At 50.8% G+C, this 23,662-nt stretch overlaps 1 protein-coding gene across 1 annotated transcript; it reads left to right on the top strand.

The window, feature by feature from the left end:
* Positions 1-11,941: 11,941 nt before the first annotated feature.
* NEUROG3 (neurogenin 3) lies at positions 11,942-13,145 on the top strand. Its single transcript, XM_004583443.2, has 2 exons — positions 11,942-12,104; positions 12,266-13,145. Exon 2 carries the CDS (start codon positions 12,267-12,269, stop codon positions 12,915-12,917), a length of 651 nt encoding a protein of 216 aa, XP_004583500.2. The 5' UTR covers positions 11,942-12,104; position 12,266; the 3' UTR covers positions 12,918-13,145.
* Positions 13,146-23,662: the final 10,517 nt, after the last annotated feature.

Here is a 23,662-nt window from a genome sequence, read left to right as displayed (position 1 = left end):
GGAGCATGCCCCACATCTGGGACCTGAGATGGGTGGGAAACTGGTTGGGGCTTCTCCCTTAATATCCCCTTTTACCTCAGTTACATGAAGGAAACAATATGGAAATAATAGTCTTACCCACTTTCCTGTAGCCCTTGAACCTTTTACCCTAATTAACTATGTAAAGATTGTAAAAAACATAATAAAAATTGGAAAAAGTTAAAAAAAATCATGATACTGAGGTGTTGTTGCAAAGGTTTTTTGAAAATGTGATTAAAGTCCATAAAAAGTTGGTTTTTAAAAAGGTTTATTTACTTTTGGGCCTGGCGCTATAGCATAGTGGTTAAAGTCCTCGCCTTGAACGCGTCAGGATCCCATATGGGCACCGGTTCTAATCCCAGCGGCCCCACTTCCCATTCAGCTCCCTGCCTGTGGCCTGGAAATGCAGTCAAGGACAGTCCAAGACTTTGGGACCCTGCACCTGCGTGGGAGACTTGGAGGAGGCTCCTGGCTTTGGATTGGCTCAGCTCCAGCTGTTGCAGCCGCTTGGGGAGTGAACCATCAGATGGAAGATCTTCCTCCCTGTCTCTCCTCTCTGTATATCTGTCTTTCCAATAAAAAAAAAATTATTTACTTTTATTTGAAGGATAGAGTTGCAGAGAGAAGAGAGAGAGAGAGACCCTCTTTCTGGTAGTTTACTCTGCAATGGCCAGGACTAGAGTAGTCCAAAGTCAGGAACTAGGAGCCTCCCCCAGGTCTCCCATATGGGTACAGAGGTCTAAGGACCTGAGTCATCCTCTGTCTCTTTCCCAGGCCACCAGCAAGGTACTGGATCAAAGTGGAGCAGCCAGGACTTGAACAGGCCTCTAGATTGGATGTCAGCAGAGGTTTAACTTACTATGCTACTGTGCCAGCCCCATAATCAGTTGATTTTAAGCATGGAAGACTGCCCAAGCTAACCTGAGAGAGTCTGATTGAATCAGCAGAAAGGCCTGTGGAGCCAACCTAAGACATCTCAGAAGAAGAAAATATTTTTGGATGCCAACTGGCATAATGGAAGAAGAATAACTACTGGCATCGAGTATGGAGAGGCCAGCAATATTGCTAAAATTCCTACAACACACGAGGCAAATCCTCACATCAAAAAATCTAATATACCAGGGCTGGGAAACTTGGTGTGAGCCAATCCCAATCCTCACCAAAACCATTGTGATGACTGTTTTCATGTCCAGGACCACAGACAGCATCCCCTGTGAGGCCTGGAGAGACAAACAACTCGGGAGAAGCCCAGGACCACCCTGGCTCTCTGCTCGAGACAGCTTCTTGACCCCCGTGTAGGAAGCTGAAGTCCAAGCAGAGTGGGAGAACAGAGAGCGTGGGAGTGCAGGAGCTGGACTCTGTGAGAGAGCTGGGCAGGAGGCAATGCTCAGACTGTCACTTGGCTGTGTCTATGTCCCTGTCCAGGGACTGGAGCTGCACCTGAGTAGGATAAAACTACCAGAAGCTTGTCAGAGAGCAGGGTGGAGAAAGGAACCGAGACGTTCAGGAATGAGCAGGGCAGGGGGACGCTGGCATCCCAGCCCTGTCAGAATGCAGAAACCTTATCAGCAGCCTGGATATTCTTTTGGTGTCTGCCTGGGATGAGTGATGGATCTGAGCTGGGAGGAAGGGGTGTCCTCTAGGCTAAAATCTACACTAGATCCACCTTTCCAGACCTTAAAGCCAACGCCTAGTAAAACGTGAAGTGGAAGCTAAATGTGGAGGTTGAATTCCGCCAACCTAGAGGAGCTAGGGAAATACCTGGGGGTTTCTTCACAATTGGTCTAACAAAGTGTAAAACCAAGCACACACAAGGTCAAGGTCAGGGATCTACAAATTATGGCCCATAGGCCAAGCCTGGCCATCAAGTTCTCACTCACTAAGTTTTGTTAGAACACAGCCATGTCCATTCACTTATACGCTGCCCGTGGTTGTGCCGACATGTCAGTGACCTTGTTGGAAAGCTGCACATTGCCCACAAACCCGACAGTGTTCACTGTCTCCCTGCTCACGCCTACCAAATGATCCTCCCACTTTTTAGGGAAAGATAACAGAAGCCAGAGTCTACAGCACATCATTGAGACCATCCAAAATGTAATGAAAAATACTTGGCGCACAACAAAACAGGCAAAGGTGATGTGTAGATGAAAATTGACCCTAAATCATCCCAATACTGAGTTTAGCAAATGAAAGACTTTAAAGCACTTACTATGCTCATATTCAAAAATAAAAGAAAATGCACTTAAATGGAAGAGAACTGCAATCTCAAGAGCCAGAGATAAGGGGGTGGGGGAGAGAAAGAAATCTTCCATCCACTGGTTCACTCCTCAGATGGCTGCAGTAGTCAGTGCTGGGGCATGCCAAAACCAGGAACTCTGCCCAGATTCCCTTCATGGGTGCAGGAACCTCAACACTTAGGCCACTTTTCATTCTTTTTTTTTTTTTTTTTTTTTTTGGTGGGGGGGGAGTGGCCTTAGTAGGAAGCTGGATTAGAAGTGGAGCATCCGGGATATGACCATATGCTATATCAACATCTCACTACAATGCTGGTCCCTGCACCCCTTGCATCATGTGTTCATTCATTCTTCCTTCCTTTCTTTCCTTTTTAAGAGATTTATTTTTTTAAGATTTATTTATTTTCATTACAAAGTCAGATATACAGAGAGGAGGAGAGACAGAGAGGAAGATCTTTCGTCCAATGATTCACACCCCACGTGGCCGCAACGGCTGGTGCTGTGCTGATCCAAAGCCAGGAACTAGGAACCTCTTCCGGGTCTCCCACATGGGTGCAGGGTCCCAAAGCTTTGGGTCATCCTCAACTGCTTTCCCAGGCCACAAGCAGGGAGCTGGATGGGAAGTGGAGCTGCCGGGATTAGAACCTGTGCCCATATGGGATCCCGGTGCATTCAAGGTGAGGACTTAAGGCGCTAGGCCACACCGCCGGGCCCAGAGATTTATTTTTTATTAGAAAGTCAGATTTACAGAGAGGAGAGACAGAAAGATCTTCCTTCCCCTGGTTCACTCCCCAAGTGGCTGCAATGGCTAGAACTGAGCCAGGAGTCTCCCATGTAGGTACAACGTCGCAAGGCTTTGGGCCATCCTCGACTGCTTTCCCAGGTTACAAGCAGGGAGCTGGATGGGAAGTAGGGCAGCCGAGACACAAATCAGTGCTAATATGGGATCCCGGGGTGTGCAAGGTGAGGACTTTAGCCACTAGGTTACCATGTCAGGCCTGCATCATGTACTGTTGATGTGATGTGTTAGGAATGCACTTCACCTGTGTGGTTTCCCTCCTAACATCCTGGAACCTTAGGAAGATCCTAAGAAAGGCACAAAACAAAATCTAATGAGGGAAATTTTGCAAACTATCTGAATAATACTTTTCAAAGTGATCTAAGCGTCAAGTACAAAGGAAGTTTGAGAAATTGTCACAAACCAGAGGAGCATTTCTAAACGTGATCATCAGATGTATTGTGGAGACCAGTATCATGGCACAGCAGGTCAAGCTGCTGCCTACAATGAGAGCATCCCAAATTACAGTACCTGAATTCAATTCCCAGCTCCTCATTCCAGCTTCCTGAGTATGCAGATCCTTTGGCGGCAGGAATGGCTCAGCGACTGGATTCCTATCACCGACATGGCAGACTTGGATTGCATTCCTAAGCTCTCAGTCTTGCATCTGATCCAGCTCTGGCTGTTGCAGGCATTTGAGGCCAGCCCTCCCCATTAATCAAATAAACAAATTAAATCAAGTTTAATTTTTAAAAAAAGAACCAAGTGGAAATTCTGGGACTAAAAATTGCAATAATGTAAATGAAATTTTGCTAGATGGGCTTAACAACAGATTCAAGGTGACAACAACAATAATAAAACAAAGAATAATTAGGCAATCTGAAAAAATAAAGAAAATTAAACAAAATCCTGGATACTTATGAAATAATAACAAATGGTATAATATGTGTAAATAATTCTAGAACAAGAGTGAAATTAAGGCAGAAAATATTCTCCAAAATAGCAACTAAAGTCATCTCAAAATGTGATAAAGAAAAATGATTTGCAGATCCCAGAAGCTGAGCAAACTCCAGGTAGCATATGCAAGGAAACATACACCTAGATACATCACAGTCACACTGATGAAAATAAAAGCCACCTGCCAAAAGACATGCTACATATAAACAATCAATGAGGTAAATGTCATGTGAGTTTACATCAGATACAATGGTTCCTAGAAGATGACTGAATGACATTAAGGTATTAAAAAAGGTCTAATAGAATAGCAACCAAAAATCTACCAAAGACATCCTTCAAGTTGAGTGTCACATAAACTGTTATGAGATAAATGAAGTCTGTGGTCATGAACCTGGGCAATAAGAAATGTTAAAGGTGGTTCTTGACTGAGGAGAAATGATAACAGAAAAGAACTCAGCACTACTGGAAGAGCCCACCAAAAATGGTAAGTGGGTCAAATAATGGTACTATACCAAGAAGCAAAATGGTAATTATGTGAGGTAGGTTGCAAAACATGTTAGAAGTAGAATTTGTGTACTCTGTCCAGGTTTCCCATGTGGGTGGCAGGACAGTCACCTTCTGACCTCCTAAAGGTGCACACTAGCAGGAAGCTGGAATCCAGAGCAGAACCAGGACTGGAACCAGGCACTCTGACATGGACTCCAAACATTCAAAGCTGTGTATCCACTGCTGTGCCAAGTGGATCTATTCAAGACAGAGAGAGACAGAGAGAGCTTCCATCTGCTGGTTCACAGGAGCCAGGGCGGAGTCCCAGGCCACAGACAGGAGCATGTTCTATTCAGGTCTCCTAAACGGGTGTCAGGACACAGCTCCTTGAACCACAACTTGCTGCCAGACAGAGTCTAAGCTGGCAAGACACTGGAACCAGGGTCTGTAGCCAGGACTTAGATGCAGGCAGCACTGGTAAGAAATGTGGGCATTGCAGCTGGCGTCTTAGTTTCTGGGCCAAACATTCACCCCTAGAAGTGAAATACATTCACAAACACAGCACAGGAAATGGAAGGAAATGGTAAGTGCATATTGTTGAATGGAAAGAGTAGAAATAGTGAAAAGGTATAGAATTAATCAGCCAATAGAGGAAATAAAATGACATGCTAAAAATATTTTATTAGCCCAAAATAATGCAGAATAGGATTAAGAGGTACAAAAGTTGAAAGAACAAATTAAAAAAACATAGGAAACATGTAAACATATCAATAATTCCAGTAGAGGTGAACATTACACAATCCATTTGAAACAGAAAAGACTAGATAAAAAAGCAAAGCTCTACCAAACGCTATCCACAAAAGAGACAATTTAAATGAAAAAACATGTATAGGTGGAAAGTTATGAGACAAGATAGGCTTTGAGATAAAGCTCTGCAGACAAGAGACAAAGGGGGTCACTTCAAAAGATCAAAGAGAATAATGAATTAGCAAGACATAAGAATTCCTAGAAGTGTGAGCAACATAACAGAAATTCAGCAATTATGAAGTCGGAACCTACACTGTGACATAACAGGTTGAACAGGTGCCTGCTATGCCAGCATCCCATATGGGCACTTGCTTGAGTCCCAACTACTTTGCCCTACTAATGGCCTGCAAAAGCAACAAAATACAACCCAAGTCTTGGGACTGTGCTTCAACCAACCCAACTCTGGCCATTGCAGCCATTTTGGGAGTGAACCAGTGGATGGAAGATCTCTCCCAACTCTGCCTTTCCAATAAAAAGAAAATAGACTTTTAATAAGTAAGAAGACAGCAGAAAAGCCAGGTCTCCAACTGGTTCCCGATGCTGGCTTCCAAGATGGCAGCTTAAACCTGCTATGCCACAGCACCAGACCCAAAAGAATTGTTTAAATCCCATGCTGGCTCCCACAGGTTAACTGAGGGTGTGAGAGGGTGGCCCACCTACTTCAAAATTCCTGGTAAACATTACTGTTATTGAGTACTGAGGGGAAAGCTACAGTCCCTTGCAGCCCATTCTGTTGCTTTTCGACTAGGTTCATCTAGAATTCTCGAGCCATCCTATTTAACACTCTTATCCTCTCCTGCCTTCCAGATCTGACATCTGGATAGGGGATAAGCATCTGACCCATTGTACTCTTAAGTGAAGTGGACAGGCAGGCCTTTGGGATAGTGGTTAAAACTGTTACTTGAGATATCCACTCTCAATTCCAGTTTCCTGTTGATATGTACCTTGGGAGGCAACAGGTGATCAGGCCCCTGTCAGGCATTGGGAGATCTGGATTTTGAGTTCCTGGCTCCCAGCTTCAATTTGGGCTAGCTCTGACTGTTGCAGACATTTGGGGAGTGAAGCAACAGGTAAAAGATCTCTCTGTTATTTCTGCCTCTCAATTAAAATAGATAAATAAATAAACAAAATAAGTGCCAAACTCAACAATTCTGAGACATTTTGCTTCTTACTGCTGTAGCCTAAACAGAATCCCCAGGGGGATGGAATGGGAAGGGGAGGAGGCCTTGGGGTAGGAGAATGAAGGGGTCAGGTAGAGAGCTCTTGTGCCCTTGAAAGGCCTGACCCAGCAGTCACATGGGGGACTGTCCTGGGCCAACGGATTTTGGAAGTACACGCAACACATTCAGTAAAATAAGCCCACACAGGACATTGAGACCAGGCATGAGATGGACAGAGGCTGCCGCGCACCTTTGGGAGTGAGAGAAGCTCATCCAGGCTCGAAGGGGTGTGGGAGCATGTTCCCCTGGAGGGGGGAAGGGGTTCAGGGGTTCAGGAGCCTCACACCCACCTCCCAGCTTCCCTGCTCCAGCCCAGCCCAGGAAAAGGCTGATAGCTCCCAGCAGGCATGAACGACTTAGCACTGAGTCCCAATGAGTGTGGGTGCTGGAAAATGGAGGGGCAGAGGATAGCTTTCAAATCCACAGACCACCTGTGCTTCCTACTACCCTAAGGCCCCCACTATCCAGTTGCTAACAGAAGCTTCCCTGGCCAGAAACTCAGATCCAGGGGAATAGTGAGGGGGCACTGCAGGGCAAGAAATCACCATTCCAGGGGTCACTCAGAAAGGCCCAATGGTGTCCAAGACTTTTAATTTTTGCAATATTGAAAGAGAAGTACACAGGACCCTCACCCTCCGCCACACACACGCACACCTTTCTCCAGTAGATGAGAAACCCAGGTCCAGGGAGAAGAAACAATGTGCTGGCAGTGGCACAGAGATTGTGGAATAGCCAGGCCACAGGCACAGGGCAGTGCACACCACCACAGACACGCACACAGAGCTCAAGCCTCTTTGTGGTCCTTATCAGTGAAGTCCTACTCTGGAAATTGCTTCCAGCCCGCCAAGGAAACAAGTAGGCAGAAGTGTGCCAAAGTACTCCTGAGTACTAGCCGACCCCTGGTGGTGTCTCAGGAGGATCCCAACCCCTGGGCATCCCCGCAGGAGCCAGGCATCTTCACTCCGTGGTACCTCCAGACCTTGCGCCCCTCTCAGCTCAGGCGCGACACAGAGACCCTTTGCCCAGCCACCAGGAGATATGCGCTCTGCCTCTGCACCCCTGCGCCCTCCCGGCTGCCAGCGGGGCGCACTGCGCCTCAGTGCCAAAGGGAAAGCGCCAAGTCGGAGGTGCCTAGAGGAGGCCTCCCCGCCCCTACCGACTTCCTCTATTTCTTACTTTCTGAGGGCAAATCACACAGCTTGTTTGCAACCTCAGTCCAAGAGGGCGCAGAGGGCGACATATGGGCATCTCGCGCTCCGCATCTGTGTCATCGGCCGCATTTTCTGATGGTGCCTGTGGGAGTGTGGCGTGGGGGGTGGGGAGGACGGGAGCTGGGAAAGGATGTGCATCTGTTAAATCTGACAATAAAAGTCTCACATCGACTTGCCAAGCTGAGGGCAGCGGATGGGGGACGAAAGGGCGAGGGAGTGAGTGGGGGAAGCTGGAGTCTCAAAAGGCGAGGCCAAAGCGCCCGGCCCAGGTATTATGTTGGGAGAAGGTGAGGAGAGCAGCTGCTCCTTCTCGCGGGGTGTGTATGGGAGCGAGGGTGCGTGCGTCCCTGTGAAGAGTACACACTGATCTGCTCAACATATGTCGCCACAAATCACAGTAGCTCTCCTTCCTCCCACCCCCGCTCCCCGGGAAGCGCCTGACCCGGTGCAGAGCGCAGAGAAGCGCTGAGAAGAGGCGCCGCTTCAACAGGTGTCTCGGTGCGCACTGCACCTTTTTACTCATTCACAGCCTTGGGCCGGAGGCGCAGATAATGCCGAGACTTTGTTTCCAGGCGCTGCGCTCGAGCTACGGGGCCGGGGGGAAGGGGGGGCGGTAAAGCGGCCCTGGGCAGGGAGGGATATCTAGAAATAAAGACCTCCAGAGCTTCCGAGCACCCTGGCCCTCTCCACCCTTTGTTCGAGGACTCCCCAGGCCGGAGCTCCCTCTTGCGCCCTGGGGGGCGGCATATGGCACCCTCTCGCCTATCCAAGAAAAGGAACCAGTCACCCATTCAAGAGCGCACGAGGTTTCTGATCTCCGGGAGGGGGAGCTCCCTGAGGGGGCTGGCTTCTGTCCCAAAGCCGGTGAGGAGCTCCGCGGCTTTGCTCCCCACCCAGATCCCACCACCCTTTGGCTGGCGCAGCAGCCGTTGGATGGGGAGCTGTGCGCCAGGCAGCACCAGGTTGCGGAAGCGCCCCAGCTCCTGGCAGATGAAATATGGGACTGGTAAGCCCCTGGAGACCATATGCTTTCAATAAAAGAAGACAAATAGGACCGAGATAGGCCTTGCAGCCAACCTGTTATAAATGAGTGGCAATTGGGCCAATGTACACGGGGGCAGGGCCCTGGGGGAGGCCTTGTTGGTGCCAAATGCGCGTGTCAGCTTCTGAGACAGGTGTGCCCAGGGGCCAGGTCTCCCCCCTCCGGGTTTATCACTGCAAAGGTAATATTGTGCTAACTATGAGTAAACAGTCATTGTGAAAAGGAGGGAGAGTTTATCAGAGGAGAACTAGTTGGGGGGGGTGGCTTAACAATAAAGTTGTTCGCCTTGGGAGCAGGTGACGGCTGGCTGCGCAGACTCCCGCCAGAGATGTTTTCCAAAGCACTCCACTTTACAATCTCTTGTAATTATTTATTAAACGAAATCTATTTATTATTATTTTAGCAAACACTGGAGACAGGTGGGGCTTTCTTTTCGCCGTCTCCTTTTGTTTGAAGGGCTGTTTGAAGTGGCCAGTCTCGGCCCGGGCAGCTCGCTCGCCAGATTTTTATCTTCTCCTCTTTCAGTGCTGAAGCGAAGGCGAGAGAAAGAAGCCCCCTTCTCCGGCAAGCCACTAGCTATTCAGCTTCCCGTGACCCCCCTCCCTCCCTGCTCCATTCTCAAAGAATCCCTAGGCCGTGCTAAGGTTCCCCCCTCCGAGGGCAAAGCGGTAGACGGTGCCGCTGCCCTCCTTTTCCAATCCCACCGCGGTCTCCAGGCGCCGGGCTGTCGCCTCTCTCTCTCTTTCTCTCTCGGACCCTTTCAGCCTCCAGACAAGCCTAGCTCTAAAGGGGTCGAGGGGCGGCGGGGTCCCGGAGGCCTTAGAGGCAGTGGAAGACCTGGAGCTTCGGAAACAGACTCCGTTTTGGGCGGGAGCAGCGGTTTAACAGACATAACCAGGGCGCACCAAGCGGTCACCGCCTGCGCCTCCGCCGCCTAAACCTCAGCGATTAATTTTGGAGAGAAGTCTACGTTCTGAGCAATGGAGAGGGAGGGCGTGGATTCTCAACTTCTAATCCCTGGGACTCTTGGTCCTCTGCTCCTGCATCCCGGCCTGAACTCGAGCAGAAGTCCCTGCATCTGCGCAAAGGCTGCAGCCCTCTCCTCAGCCGTGCGCTCCTCTCCCCTGCTTTTTGCGCAAACCCAAGTGGTGGCGACGTGAAAACCCTGGAGGGCCAAAAGCCCTGGGAAATGTTGAGGAGGCTTGCTTAGAATCCCCAGCAGGTCCCAGCATTCTCTGCCAATCAACACTGTCCTCCAGCATCCTCAGAATCTTTCCCTGACTCAGGCAGTTCACCCTGTTGCTCTGGTCAGTCCCCACGAGGCACAAAGAGTCCACATCCTGGCAGGTCCACCAGGGTCTCAGCTGTGGCCGGTGTTTCATCTCTCCAGGAACTCACATGGGCACTGGCGTTTCTCAGGGTGAGGGTTTCCCCAAAGGTAGCCTGCCTAGGACTGGGGGGGGGGGATCCTAGGAACATGCTTTGGGTTCCTCTCCCCGTTTTTAGTTTCTAATGCTCTAATTCCTGCAGAAAAGTGATGGTAGGAGTGCAGACAGCTTCCCTTGTCTGAGCCAAGGAGGTTATTATTTCTTTTCCTATCCAATCCTGTCATTCTTCACCCACTCAGAGCTTCCTCATTTGAGGTCTCTGATGCCTTGAGAAAACATAACCTCCCCAAATCAAGGAGAAGCAGCCTGTGCAAGGGAGCAGGTGTAGAACTAGGAGTCAGAACCTGAGTTCTGTGTGATTCTGATGGAATTAGCCTGGTGACTTGGAGGGAGTCTCTTCTCCCAGGCCTTGACCTTTCCAACTGTAAAGGGGGCCTCCAGTTTCCATTCTCACAAATAAGTTTGTAGCAAGTCCTGACCAATGGGAGGAGCCACAGCAAGGCTCAGCCCCAAAGTCCCTCCTGGTGTCTTGGCTGGCCCTGACCCCAGGTTTCCTTTCCTAGCACCAAGGATAGTAGCCTCTGTTCCCAGCCCACCAGTTGAGACCTACAAGAACTGCCAAACCTCTGCCCCAACCTTCAGACCCGTCACTGGTTCCCATGCAAACATCACACCTCCTGTTCTGGAGAGAGTTTTGCCCACCAAGCAGCCTGAGTGGTGAGAGGTTATCAACAGGGCATACCCACTGACCTATCCTGTCTCCTTACCCAACAATCCCTAGTCTCCCAAGTCCTGTTTCCTTCTTGCAGCATGTACCAGACACACAGATAGGTGCAAGCCAAGGGCCTTGGGGAGTAACCTGTTCTGGAAGGGCCAGGGCAGGTGAAGGGCACACTTGACCACCTATGATTGGACAGGGGGATTAAGGGGAGACAAGGTTGATTCGCTTCTCCCAGCACCAGAACACCCTGGGCTGGCTGTGAACTCCTGGCCCCCTTTGGACAATTCACACCTCCCCAATTCCGGCCAATGGCCTGAACAATAGGAGTGGGAGTGGCAAAAGCATCCCCCCACCACCTCCAGCCACCCACCTTGGGCAGGGCAAGGGACCCAGGAGACAGTCCCCACCCCTAGGAGGTTTCTGGATGGAAGTGGCGTAAGAAGATTTCCCTCGCTGGATGGTGAAGCCCAATCTCACGCATGTTTTCTGATCAAACCGCTGGGCAGAAGGGCAAGGTGACTCTTGGATGCCCTGCGTCTTGTCTCTGCCAGTCCGCCTGCCCTGCTTTCGTGGGTCCCGGCACCGTCTAGCTGTGCGTTCTGGGGCGAGTCAGCTTGCTCTCCCTGCCTCAGTTGCCCCTGGTGTGACACTGGGGAACTGGCCTTCCTCTCAGGCCTCCCAAAGTTCCTCCATGGTACCAAAAGAAGATCTGAATGAGTGCCAGTGAAGGCCAGGATAGGAGCAAAGCGGTTTGGGGCAGCCAGACTCGAATCTGACGAGATCCCTCTCGCTGGGCCAGACTCTTTGAGGAACCGAGAGTTACTGGGACAGAGCCCGGGAGGAGAGAGCAAACAGAGCGGCTCTCCCCTCCCCCGACCCCGACCCCGGCCGGCCCTTTGTCCGGAATCCAGCTGTGCCCTGCGGGAGGGAGGAGCGGGCTCGCGTGGCGCGGGCCCTGGTCCGGGCGCTGATTGGCCGGCGGCAAGGGCAGCAGTCGGGCAGGCACGCTCCGGGCCCCGGCCAAACAGATAAAGCGTGCCAAGGGGCACACGACTTGCAGCTCAGGCAAGCGACGTGACCTCGGTCAGCCACAGGAGAGCGACAGACGCCCAGGTTTCCCTTTGCTCTTCCTTGCTCTCTAGCCGAGCGATTCCCAGGCGGGGGCGCCTGCAGCTGACTGAACTTGGCCGCTCCACTCCCGGCAGCTCAGTGCTCTCCAATCTCCTGAGCCTGCAGGACTAGGTAATCCTTGGAGGGCGCCAAAGGGAAGGCTAGGGTAAAGCGGGCCCTGTGATGGAAAGGGAATGGTTCTTTTCCAGTGCTTCCCTACAACGTCTCTGAATCAGGGACCAACCGGGGCGTGAGGCCCCAGGCTTACCCCCTTATCTCTTATCCTGTCTCAGGATGGCGCCTCAACCCTCGGGTGTGCCCACCATCCAAGCGACCCACGAGACCGAGCCATCATTTCCCGGAACCTCGGACCGCCAAGTGGCCTGCATTGCATCCTCCCCGCTTAGCCCCACTCGAATGCTCCGGGACCTCGCGGAAACAGAAGAAGGCGGCTGCAGAGGGGCGGAGAGGCAGCTCCGCTCCCGGCGCGGAGGTCGCAGCCGGCCCAAGAACGAACTGGCGCTGAGCAAGCAGCGGCGGAGTCGCCGCAAGAAAGCCAACGACCGCGAGCGCAATCGTATGCATAACCTCAACTCAGCGTTGGACGCGCTGCGGAGCGTGCTCCCCACTTTTCCCGACGACGCGAAGCTTACCAAGATCGAGACGCTGCGCTTTGCGCACAACTATATCTGGGCGCTGACGCAGGCGCTGCGCATAGCTGATCACAGCTTGTACGGGCCAGAGCCGCTGGTGCCTCCCTCTGCGGAGCTGGGCAGCCTGGACGACGGCTCCTCCGGGGATTGGGGCTCCCTCTACTCTCCAATTTCCCAGGCTGGCAGCCTAAGCCCCGCTGCCTCACCCGAGGAACGCACAGGGCTGCTTCTGATGCCCACCTCCCCCACAGGCCTGTGCCCGGGCGCTTTGGCTTTCTCGGACTTTTTGTGAAGTGGCCAGTCAGTGGCAGGTAGTAGGAGCTGGGGGAGAAGACAGAGCGATCGCGGGTGGGCAGTGACGGGCAGGCAAGCACACTCGTTCCTCCAGTCTCTCACTGACTTCGTCCCTGACTGGCCAAGGCGCAAGCGGGGCGACAGTCTGGGTTCGACCAGACTGGCATTCGGCCCTCTGTGCCACGCAACCCCTGTGGCCGCGCGCAAGGTGGGCATTGCAAGCTCGTGTGTGGCTCAGGCTCTTCTCCCAGCAGCCACGCAGTCTCGTTCAGAGTAGCATAGTAAGGTAACGCTGCGCACTGAGGTGCAGCAGCTCCAATAGCCCTACCTTTCCTCAAGACTCTCTAACCACCCCTCTGGCAGTGTACTCCTAGGTTTGATCTCTTCAAGTTTGCTCCTTTTGCTCTGTCTACCCCAAAGACACCACTCACCTCCCCTAACCCTTCCAGTCCAGTGTCTCACCTTGCCTTAATCTGCGAAGGCGATCCCGGCCTTCTCCTCCTGCACTTTGTGAAGCGTTGCCCTCTGGGGTGCTGGAGACCAGGCTGTGTGAACTGGGAAAGCTCCAGCTGGTCGCCGGGATGTCTACCCAGCTTCCTGGCGTCCCACGCAGTACACCTGAGTTGGACCGCAAATGCCCGCAGGGCCGCGCCTCCCTTAAAAAGAAATCGGTTTGTAAATGATATGATGCCTTCTGAAATGAATTTTGGTATGGTAAGTTATATAGCCCTCCCTCCATTTTACACATTTGTATTTATTAATGAGATTTTACAGCAGAAAAAGTTTATATTTTGTACATATGAGTATTTGGGGACTGGTGAATGAGATTTTGCATCAATGATAACAATAAAGTGGAGCCCCAGCAAGTCTCAGCAGAGTGACTTGGTTATGGGGTGGGGTGGGGAGTGGCAGCCAGTGTTTCAAAGGGCCGTTGCTGTGGGGCTGGGCTGGAGGCCAGTTCAGTCTCTTAAGAAGTCATTGGTCCAGCCCCTTCTTTTCTTTCTCCCCTGCAAGTACTAACCAGGCTGGACCCTGCTTAGCTTCTGAGATCAGACCAGAGGAGCTTGGGCACGTTAGGGGTGGTATGGCTGGCCTTAGACCCCCTTCTTTTCTTTCTTTGTGACTTGTCTTATTTCAAACCGTGGTTTAGAAGACAGCCTTTCACTGGACTCACTGGGACGCTGTCCCCTTTGCCACAGACCTAGATTTGGATCTACCTTTGTACTTGGGAAGGTGAGAGTAACAACATAGTGACAGAATCCTCAGACAAGCTGCAGTTGGGTTGGGGTGTCCCTGGAAAATTTTGAGGTACTTCAAGGTCTGGCACATCCCACTAATCGCCAGTTATGCACCAGGCACTGTGGCAGCAGCATCTCCATTCATGGAACTGAACAGCTGGGAGCAGAGGAGGTGTGAACTCTAGCTGGACCTTCTGACACCTGGCAGGCTGGGGTGAAATTTAATTGAGAGTTCAAAATCTCCAGTCGTGTACTTGCTGACCACTGAAACTCTTCTCCCAGGTGCCACTAGAATGTTCCCTCTTCCAGGGCTTTTAGGACTCCCTAGGGCCTCAAGGAATCTGGGGAGTTCCCTGGACTCTTTGGAAAAGAAAAATGAATGCCGGGAGAGTGCATCCTACCTGCTGATCGAGCCTGAGAGGGCTCCTTGGGTTGGCTGGGAATCCCTCCAAGGAAACAGGGCAACTCAACATGCTAGTGGATTGAGTATATTCCCAGGCATCAGATCACTACGCAGGCAGTGTCTCAGGGCTTAGCATTTCTGGCATCTCTTTCTCCTAGACCATGTCACTGTTTCAAAGTCAACCTTTCGTTTCCTCTACTCCTAGGTTCCTAAAAGGAGATTTAGTTATCATGGGACAGGAATGAGGTCACAGCAAACAAAGAATGAACAGAGGTGTTGTTTTGTTTCAGGACTTTAATCTAAGAGTAGGAGATTAATGGGTTATTGGTGATCTGTGCAACAGCCAATGTTCCATCTGGAACACCACCTGGGGGCAGGTGTCAGCAGCTCTGGCTGCACAGACCACACTGGCACCTACTACTTGGTAGTGGTTGTGGGGAGGGCACAGGCAGAGGTTAGGAGCAGGATGATCACTGCCCTCCAAGGTATAGGCAAAATGATTCAAGGCCAAAACAATACCAGCACGAGGTGAAGGTTTGCACAAGTCAGCAGGGGGTTGTTACCTGGAGTTGAGTTGCCAGAGGTACACACTGGTGGCACTGGACTGAAGGCTTAGGGACAAATCTCTCAAGCAGGGAGGGCCTTCATCCTCAGCAGGGCTGTGGAAAGTGGCATTCATGTGGTGGGGATGCCCCAGCAGCTGGAGGGGATGAGTGTGGGTGCCGCACTCCTGGCCGTGGCAACCTGAGCAGCTGAGTCCCTCTCTTGCTTTCCAGGGTGCTCATCATTGAGTCATTAGTCACCCAGCACACACAGGCTGGTCCTCCACCCCGCAAATTAAAACACGCATGGACACTGGAAGCAACTCAGCTGCTGGAAAATTACCCTGGGTTGAGCTAGGATTTGACCCTGGGACTCTTAGGAGCAGCTACAAGAAAAGTTTAGCTTGAGTTTAGGGTCCAGTGCTCTGGGTGACCTCACCAACGGAGCTGAGCTGGGTGCCCCAGCCTTGCCTTTTTCCAAAGACAGTGCTTCCATGAGAAGGAATCAGAACTATTTCTGTCCAGAGCCTATCCAACAAGACTGCTTATCACCAACCCCATACCTTCCCCTACCACCTCCCACAGCATTTAGTATTGAGCACTTAAAACCAGCCAGGTGGCTCCAGATCTCAGTCGGAGAGTCCTCCCCTTCGCCTTCCACCCAGGACCACTTTGAAGCTATCTCCGTCTGTACCCTAGATCCCTGAAACACAGACAGAGCTGTAAACTGGGGCAGAAAAGTTCCTCAGGTTGGATGCCTGTTCCCCAATCCGGAGCCTTTGTCTGAGCCCCAGCCTAACTTCCAGAAACACAGAACTCGGACCCACCCCCATCCCAGGCCCCTCACAACACACAAGCAGGTAGATTTATGGTGCCCTGCCCCCATCCCACCCCAGCCCCCAGTAGGCCTTGAAGGGAGGACAAAGCGTCCCAGCAGCCTTTGGAATGCTAATGTCTGGGAGGCAGGCCACTGGGCTGGCACAAAGGCAGGCAGGCCCCAGGGTGAGTGCACCCTGCCCCTCCTCTCCCCCACAGACTGCTGGGGCCGTGTGACCTTGGACAAGTCTCTGAGCCCTGGCTAATTTACCAAAGAAGCTGGAGGGAGTTCTAATACCCTGACAGTGTATTTTTGGACGGGTGGCACAAGGCAATGAGCCGAGTTAGAGACCCTTCCCCCAGTGGGAAGCCAGGAAAAGCCCCCAAGCTCTGAGATAAGGGCTTGTGTGGAAGGGGGAGTACTTGGGAGGAGAGAATGTGACTGCCCATAAGAGCTGGATACGTTGGATTGACAGCTTTTCATCCGTGACGATAGTCTCAATTGTGCCCCACCTCCGGAACTTTAAACTTCTTACTCTGCTGCAGTCAGTGAGGGAGACAGGGCCTGGTGGTTGCATCGCTGGATACAGAGTCCTGGAAGGAAGTGGCTGGTGCAAGGCCTTCTGTCCCTGGAGTAGTTACTACAGAGACCTAGGACGAAGGGTGTGGCTCTAAGCTGGCGATTTGCAGCCCTTTACATGAGGAGCCTAGATTGGCAGGCACCGAGTGCAGCAAAGCACGGGATGGCACCTCACTCTATAATCGTGGGCGCTGCCCTCTGGGTCTTGCAAAACCTCAGCCGGTAGGACTCTGGTGGAATTCCAGCTCCTGTCTAGCACATGAGCTTTTGGGATCCGTGAGCTATGCCCGACTGAAGGGTTAGGACGGGTAATTTCCCAACGGTCTTTAAAGCCTGCTGTGGTGCCCCTGGCCATGGTGCTGAAATGATAGCACGGATTGCTGAACCTCAGACTGGTAGCCTGGAACTTTGAATGCACACCACCTGCCACCGATTCTCTCTGCCACTTGCCTGTGCTTATGTAAATCGTGAAGATGGAATTGGGGGACCACCAAGCTGGAAATTTATGACCATATATGAAAGGACTTTTGCCTTCGTTCATTCTTTGAATGTCAACTAAGCTTTACTCCAAAACCCAAAGCGAAAGTCCTCCAGAAAGAACACAAGTGAGCAGGGCAGTTAACAACAGTCACTTGAGGGGCCAGCAAGCTAATCCTTCTGTGGCCCTGGCAACCCACATGGCACCAGTTTGAGTTCCAGCTGCTCCACTTCTGTTCTGGCTCCCTGCTGACGGCCTGGGAAGGCAACTGGGGATGGCCTGAGTCCCCTCTGCACCCTTGTGGGAGACCCATGGGAAGCTCCTGGCTTCACACAGGTGCACCTATGACCGCTGCAGCCATTTGGGGGAGGTGATTCAGTGGATGGAAGATCTGTCTTCATTTCTCTCTCTCTCTCTCTCTTTCTCTCTCTCTCTTTCTCTCTGCGACTCTGACTTTCAGGTAAAATAAATGTTTTAAAAGAAAAAAAAACAATTACTTCAGAGTCACTTCTCACTTTCTCTCTTTTTAAAAATACTATATTCATTTTATTTTTGATGATGTTTACATAGTTGAGAGGGTGCTTGCCCGTTTGGAATACTAATTAGGATAGAGAGTTGAAGAATAGGGGAAAGTGAATGAAATAACTGTCTCCAATCTTGCTTTTTCTTCCTATATCTGGGGAAAGTGGGGGAAGAAGTGGAGAGGGCCACTCCCAGCAGACCAACTGCATCAGTATCCAAGAATGGGGGAAGGCCACCTCATGTCATCCCAGGATCCCCAATGTGGAGCATGCTCTGAGGGTACTGCTTAAGTGGTTTTGGTAGTTCTGAGATGCTGTTGATTTTGTTGCTCCAAGGTCCATTGGCTGACATAGTCCACTTTAGAGTCTCCATTTGCTCACTGTCAAAGCTTGACCAAGAGACCTGTCCAATGTGTTCTGCTCTCCATGGTTGTTATGTCCTCCATGAGCAACTGGGCATGCGTTCACTGCATAGGGTTCAGCAGCTGAGGGGACCCAGTTCTGACAATATGCACTTCCCGTCAGACCACCATGGTTGGAATTCTGAGTCTAGTGATCCAGTTGTGGAGGTCCCCAAAGAAACCTCACCAGAGGTGACTCCAGACCTCACTCCTGTGTGTGCCAGCCAGTGTGGGGTGTCATTCACACCGCCACCTACGTCAGCCTATATACACACTGGTGATTGCAGCCACCTGGTCAGTTTTGTCTCCAGCCTTATCTCATACAAAACCAATGGATGCTGTGACTCAGACTAACCCTACTCACCACACACTTGCTCTCATGCACACCAGTGGAACCTGAACTTAGTCAGAGCAACCTCCAATAATTCCCACCAGGCCCACCACCAACCCTGGTTGCTGCATATGCAGCTGTCACTACACATCTATGGGTGTGAGGCCTAGCTCAGTCCAACCAACCCCACTATCCAGCCCACACTCATGCTGGCAGGTATCATGGCCTGTCCAGCCAGCCCCCCCAGCTCTGGTTCTCATGGTCACTGGTAGGAGTTACAGCATATGAGAGGGGTGCCCACAATTTCCTTATTAGGCCCACTCTTAGCTTTGGATTTTGCACTTCCCAGGTAGTTCTGCGGTCTAACCTAACCGGGCTTGCCCCCAATCCCAGCACCTACTAGCCAGTTCTGCTGCAAAGCTCAATCATCCTGCACTTAGTCTGGCTCATGCATGTCCCAGTGAATATGGTTGCTTAGCCCTACCTGGTTCTCTTCCTAACCCAACTCACATGCAGACCAATGGGCCTGCCTGGTCTGCCCCAAATCCCAATCCTCATGCTCATCTGTGGGAGGAGCAAGAGCTCATCAGGGGAGCTGTGGAGGTGGTGGAGCCTAGCCAAGTCTGGCACACCTCAGACCCAGTCCACACTCATGCTGACGGATACAGCAACCATGTCCAGACCAGTTCATTGCCTCCATCCTGATCCTCATGCTCACCAGCGGGAACCGTAGCCCAGCAGGGATGTCCCCTTAACTCCCTGACCAAGCTCACTCCAGTCACAGATCTTGTGCATGCCAGCAGAGCAGCCAAAGTTTCTGGTTAATATGCAAACGTAACATTGTCACTCTGATGTTGAAAACATTCTGATAGGAATTAGCGTTGTGGGCCAGCAAGTTAAGACACAGCAGCATCCCATACCAGAAAGCCAGTTTGAATTCTCACTGCTCTGTATCTGGTTCAGGTCCATCCCAATGTTGCTGAAAAAGCAGTGGAAAGTGGCTCGAATTCCTGAGTCCATGCCACCCATGTGGGGCTGCTGGTTGGAGCCCCAGGCAGGGCCCCTGACTTTGTTCTGACTAAGCTCTGGTTGTTCCAGCCATTTGGTGGACACTGAGGCTGCTTGCTTTTTTTAAAAAAAAAATTATTATTTTTATTGGTAAGGTAAATGAATAAAGGAAAGACAGAAAGGAAAATTTTCCATACACTGGTTCACTCTTTAAGTGGCCACAACAGCCAGTGTTGACCAAACTGAAACCAGGAGCCAGGAGTTTCTTCTGGGTCTCCCACGTGGGTGCAGGGTCCCAAGGTTTTGGGCCATCCTCGACTGCTTTCCCAGGCCACAAGCAGGGAGCTGAAAGGAAGTGGAGTAGCTAGGATATAATCTGGCACCCACTTGGGATCCTGGCCCATACAAGGTGAAGATTTTAGCCACCACACTACCATAGCACATTCTAAGGTTGCTTCTATACCTTAGCTATTGAGAATAGTACTGGAATGAAAACAGGAGGGCAAATATGTCTTCCATATACTGATTGTAGTTCCTTGACGTATATACCCAAAAGTATGGGCTTGTTGGCTGTACTTATTCAGAAATTTCTATTTCTCCACAGACCGACTGGTGCATTAAGATCAGTGAATATCTGTAGACTAAAGAAAAATGAATAAATGGCTCATAAAGTAGCCCATTATCCTTCCTGCCTCATAGTCTCCTCTATACCCACATTATCTTACCTTGGTTTTCTACAGATTTATTTATTTATTTATTTATTTCCTTCTTTCCTTCCTTTTTTCTTTCTTTTTTTAAAAAAATTTATTTATTTTTATTGGAAAGGCAGAAAAAGAGACAAAGAGAGAAATCTTCCATCTCCTGGCTCACTCCCAAAATGGCCATATTGGCCAGAGTTGAACCCATCTGAAGCCAGGAGCCTCCTCTGGGTCTCCCATGTGCATAAAGCGTCCTAAAGCTTTGGGCCATCTTCCACTGCTTTCCCAGACCCTAGGCAGGGAGCTCAATAGGAAATGAAGCAGTCGGGACATGAGCACCCATATGGAATCCAGGTGCATGCAAGGAGAGGATTTAACCATTTAGCCAGGCCCCATACAGATCTTTTTCAAAAAATTCCTTGCCTAAGTAAGATCAAGCTATTCTAGCACTACTGCTTCTGAGATTACCATGACATCAGTAATAGTTATAGGTGGCTGATGCCTCCTGAGACAGCCACGTGAGTTGATGGAGAGGACATGGGGCTGGGCATCTCTTTCAGCTCCAGTGCTTGTTAACTTTAGGAACTTGAGCACATTCCTTGACCTGTCCAAGCCTGTTTCTCCAGCCATGAAAATGCAGAAAGCTAACTCACAGGGTTCCACCAGGATTCAAATGAGATGACTGATACATCCATGCACTTTTATGGGCTGGCCAGCATTCTGAGGCAGAACTCACTAGTGCAGTTCTGACAGTTGACTGGCAGAGAAAGCAGGGGCCTGAAAAGACTTTTCCACATCAGCCAGTGCAGCAAGTTGTGATCTAAGCAGCCATACCTGCTCATTATGGTGAAAAGCTGAGGGTCATCATCAGCTATCCTGCCTCTATTGTCTGCCACTGCCTAACAGATGAGCTACTGGAAACAAGAATGTTCTATCAATTGGGTCTTCTGTGGGCCAGGAATCTGGTGTGGTTTAGCTGGGCATCTCTGCCCAGGTGTTTGGCAGTAGTACAGTCCCAACTGTTGGCTTGGCGGAAGGAGGAGCCACTTCCAAGCTCATCCCTGGGGTGATGGGCAGGTGTGCCTTCCTCATTATTGGAGTGAAGATCACAGCCACTCTGGCTTTTGGTCAGAGGCTTTTCTCAGTACTTTTCCATGTCAGCATGTCTACAGAGCAACCCACAACAGAGCAACTGGCTCCCCACATGCAAGCCAGCAAGAGATGGGAAGCATTCAGGACGGAGGAAATGGGCTTGTTGATTTATTAATTTGAAAGGCAGGGCTACAGAGATGGAGAGACAGAAACCTACTGATCTGCCTTCTCCTGGTTCACTCCCCACATCATCACAATAGCCAGGAAGGCCAGCCTGTAACCAGGAGCCAGACACTCCCTCTTGGTCTCCCACAAGAGTCACAAGGGCTCAAACACATGGGCCACCCTCTGCCGTCATTACAGGTGCATTAATAGGGACCCGGATGGGAAACAGCAGCTGGAGATATGGTACTAGGGTTGCAAGCAGCAATTTTACTCACTACACTATGATGCCAGCCCCAAGACACAGTCTTTTTGTAATCTAAACTCAAAAGTGACATCACACGTGATGGGTTCTGCTTACTAAAATGTATTACTAAATCCAGACCTCAGGCAAGGGGTGGGAATTACGCAAGGGTATGCATGGCAGGGGTCAGGGATCATGGTGTGGGTCAGGTGGAAAGGGGATAGAAGTGCTGCCCACATCACTGGCAGTAATTAAACTTATTGCCACCTGCTTTCCACAACCCCAAAAGGGCTCACACACCCGCTACACACCCACACACTCCCCCACACACATACCTGCCTCCTCTGGGCCGTGCATACCAGGGTTCAAAAAAGAAAGCCCACGGATGACATAGGAGGGTTCTGGGCCCATGCTGGATTGGTTTCCATGAAGAGTCCAAGAAGGAGCCTGTTGTCAGCCCATTTGAGACCCCCCACCCTGCCCCTCGCCCACCCCAGCTGATCTCTGATATCCATTTGCTGCTTTCACAGGCTTCCCAGCCCCCACTCAGGCAACAGAGATTTAGGACGTCTGGGGCCTGGACACCGTACCCACTGAAGGGAAATTTACTGCCCCTGGAGAACCAGAGCCTGACTTAGGGTCTTGAATGCATCTTTTTCCCCTTTGCCTCTGCTTTATTAGGTTAATCATTGCTTGAATCGGTTGCCATGGTTTGGGCAAACCCATGGCGACTCTATAATGAAGCCTGAAAGACTCGGACCCCATTTATCATCCCCAATGTTTGGGAGGCCCAGAGCCTCATTGGCCTCCCCCCAGGGCCTGGGCACCACCCTTCGGCCTGGGGCCTCAAGGCCCCTTTTAAATGAGGAATGAACAGGTGGTGACTTGGGAGACGAGACCCACACAGGTGGAGCTAGCAGGGACCTGCACATGCGTGTACATACACACGCACACACACAGACACAGGCACCCACTTGTATTTTTCACTCCAGGTATCCCAACACACATGTAACTTAGGAGTTGGGGGGAAAAACAACACTCTCCAGTTGGAAGAGGACTGTGCCTGTCCTTCGAGATAGGGAGACCTGTGTGGTGGCAGATATAAATGCTGACACACCCTTGATTTTCCCAGTCTAGCTGAAACAACATTACATTTCTGCAGATGAGATGGGGACATTTGTGGGCAAGGCTTGCTGGGAAAACTGAAGTATTCACAGGCTCAGACACCTGTTCGAGCTTGCCTAGTGATGGTACAGCTGGCGTAGAACTTCCTAATGGTTAAACCTGTGATGGAAAATTGCAAAATGGGGAAAAGAGTATAATGCGTTCTTGTAAATCCATCGCTCAGATTCAAGATTCATCAGCTCAAGGACTGGACTATGGTGTAGGCTTTACCAGCCACTACTTGCGGCACCAGCATCCCATATGGGCAGCAGTTCAAGTCCTGGATGCTCTACTCCCAATTCAGCTGTTTGCTAACGTGCCTGGAAAAACAGCAGAGGATGATCCAAGTTCTCGGGCCCCTACAACCATGTGGGAGACACAGAGGAAACTCCTGACTCCTGGCTTTAACCTGGTTATTGTGGCCATGAGGGGGGTGAAACTGGAGTGAGCTCTCTGCCTCTCTGTAATTTGTAACTCTGCCTTTTGAATAAAATCTTAAAAGAAAAAAAAAATCACCAACTCAGATCCAATTCTGTTTTGTCCACATCTCTACCACCTCCCCCGCACTTCCTCCATGGTTATTTTAAACAGAATCCCAGACTTCACACAATCTCGACCGTGAATCCTTTCCCTGGGTCTGTTTTGTTTAGAGTAGATTGTGTAACCAAGTGTAGCAGTGGTGAGGCTAATTTCACATTCAAGGTCGGCCTCTTCCCAGTGCTGTGTGTGACAGTCAGCTCTAGACTCGATGTCTTTCAATCTCTATCTCCTTATCTATATAAGGCTATAACCTAATTTCATAGCTCCCCCCCCAATCAGGACGAAGTGACACTGCACACAGCGAGTGTGAGCACCTGTGCAGAGCACATGGTAGCTCATGGCCTGTTCTCATGACCACGGCGCCAAGCAGCAATAACCATCTACCTGGCCGGAAGTCAACTCCTGGTGTTTCAGTGTCCAGGACTCTTGGTACTGTCTCCTGGAATGCAGGCAGGTACCTTGTCGCAAGTCGCCACCCAGTCCTGGATTCTGAACACACAGACCTCAGCCATGAGCCTGGCTCCA

Source organism: Ochotona princeps, chromosome 13 (genome assembly GCF_030435755.1).
Source record: "Ochotona princeps isolate mOchPri1 chromosome 13, mOchPri1.hap1, whole genome shotgun sequence".
NCBI classification, from domain to species: Eukaryota; Metazoa; Chordata; class Mammalia; order Lagomorpha; family Ochotonidae; genus Ochotona; species Ochotona princeps.
This window is presented reverse-complemented; position numbering and strand designations above follow the sequence as displayed.

Coding starts and splice junctions, on each gene's coding strand:
- NEUROG3 (XM_004583443.2), top strand. CDS start 12,267: ATGGCGCCTCAACCCTCGGGTGTGCCCACCATCCAAGCGACCCACGAG.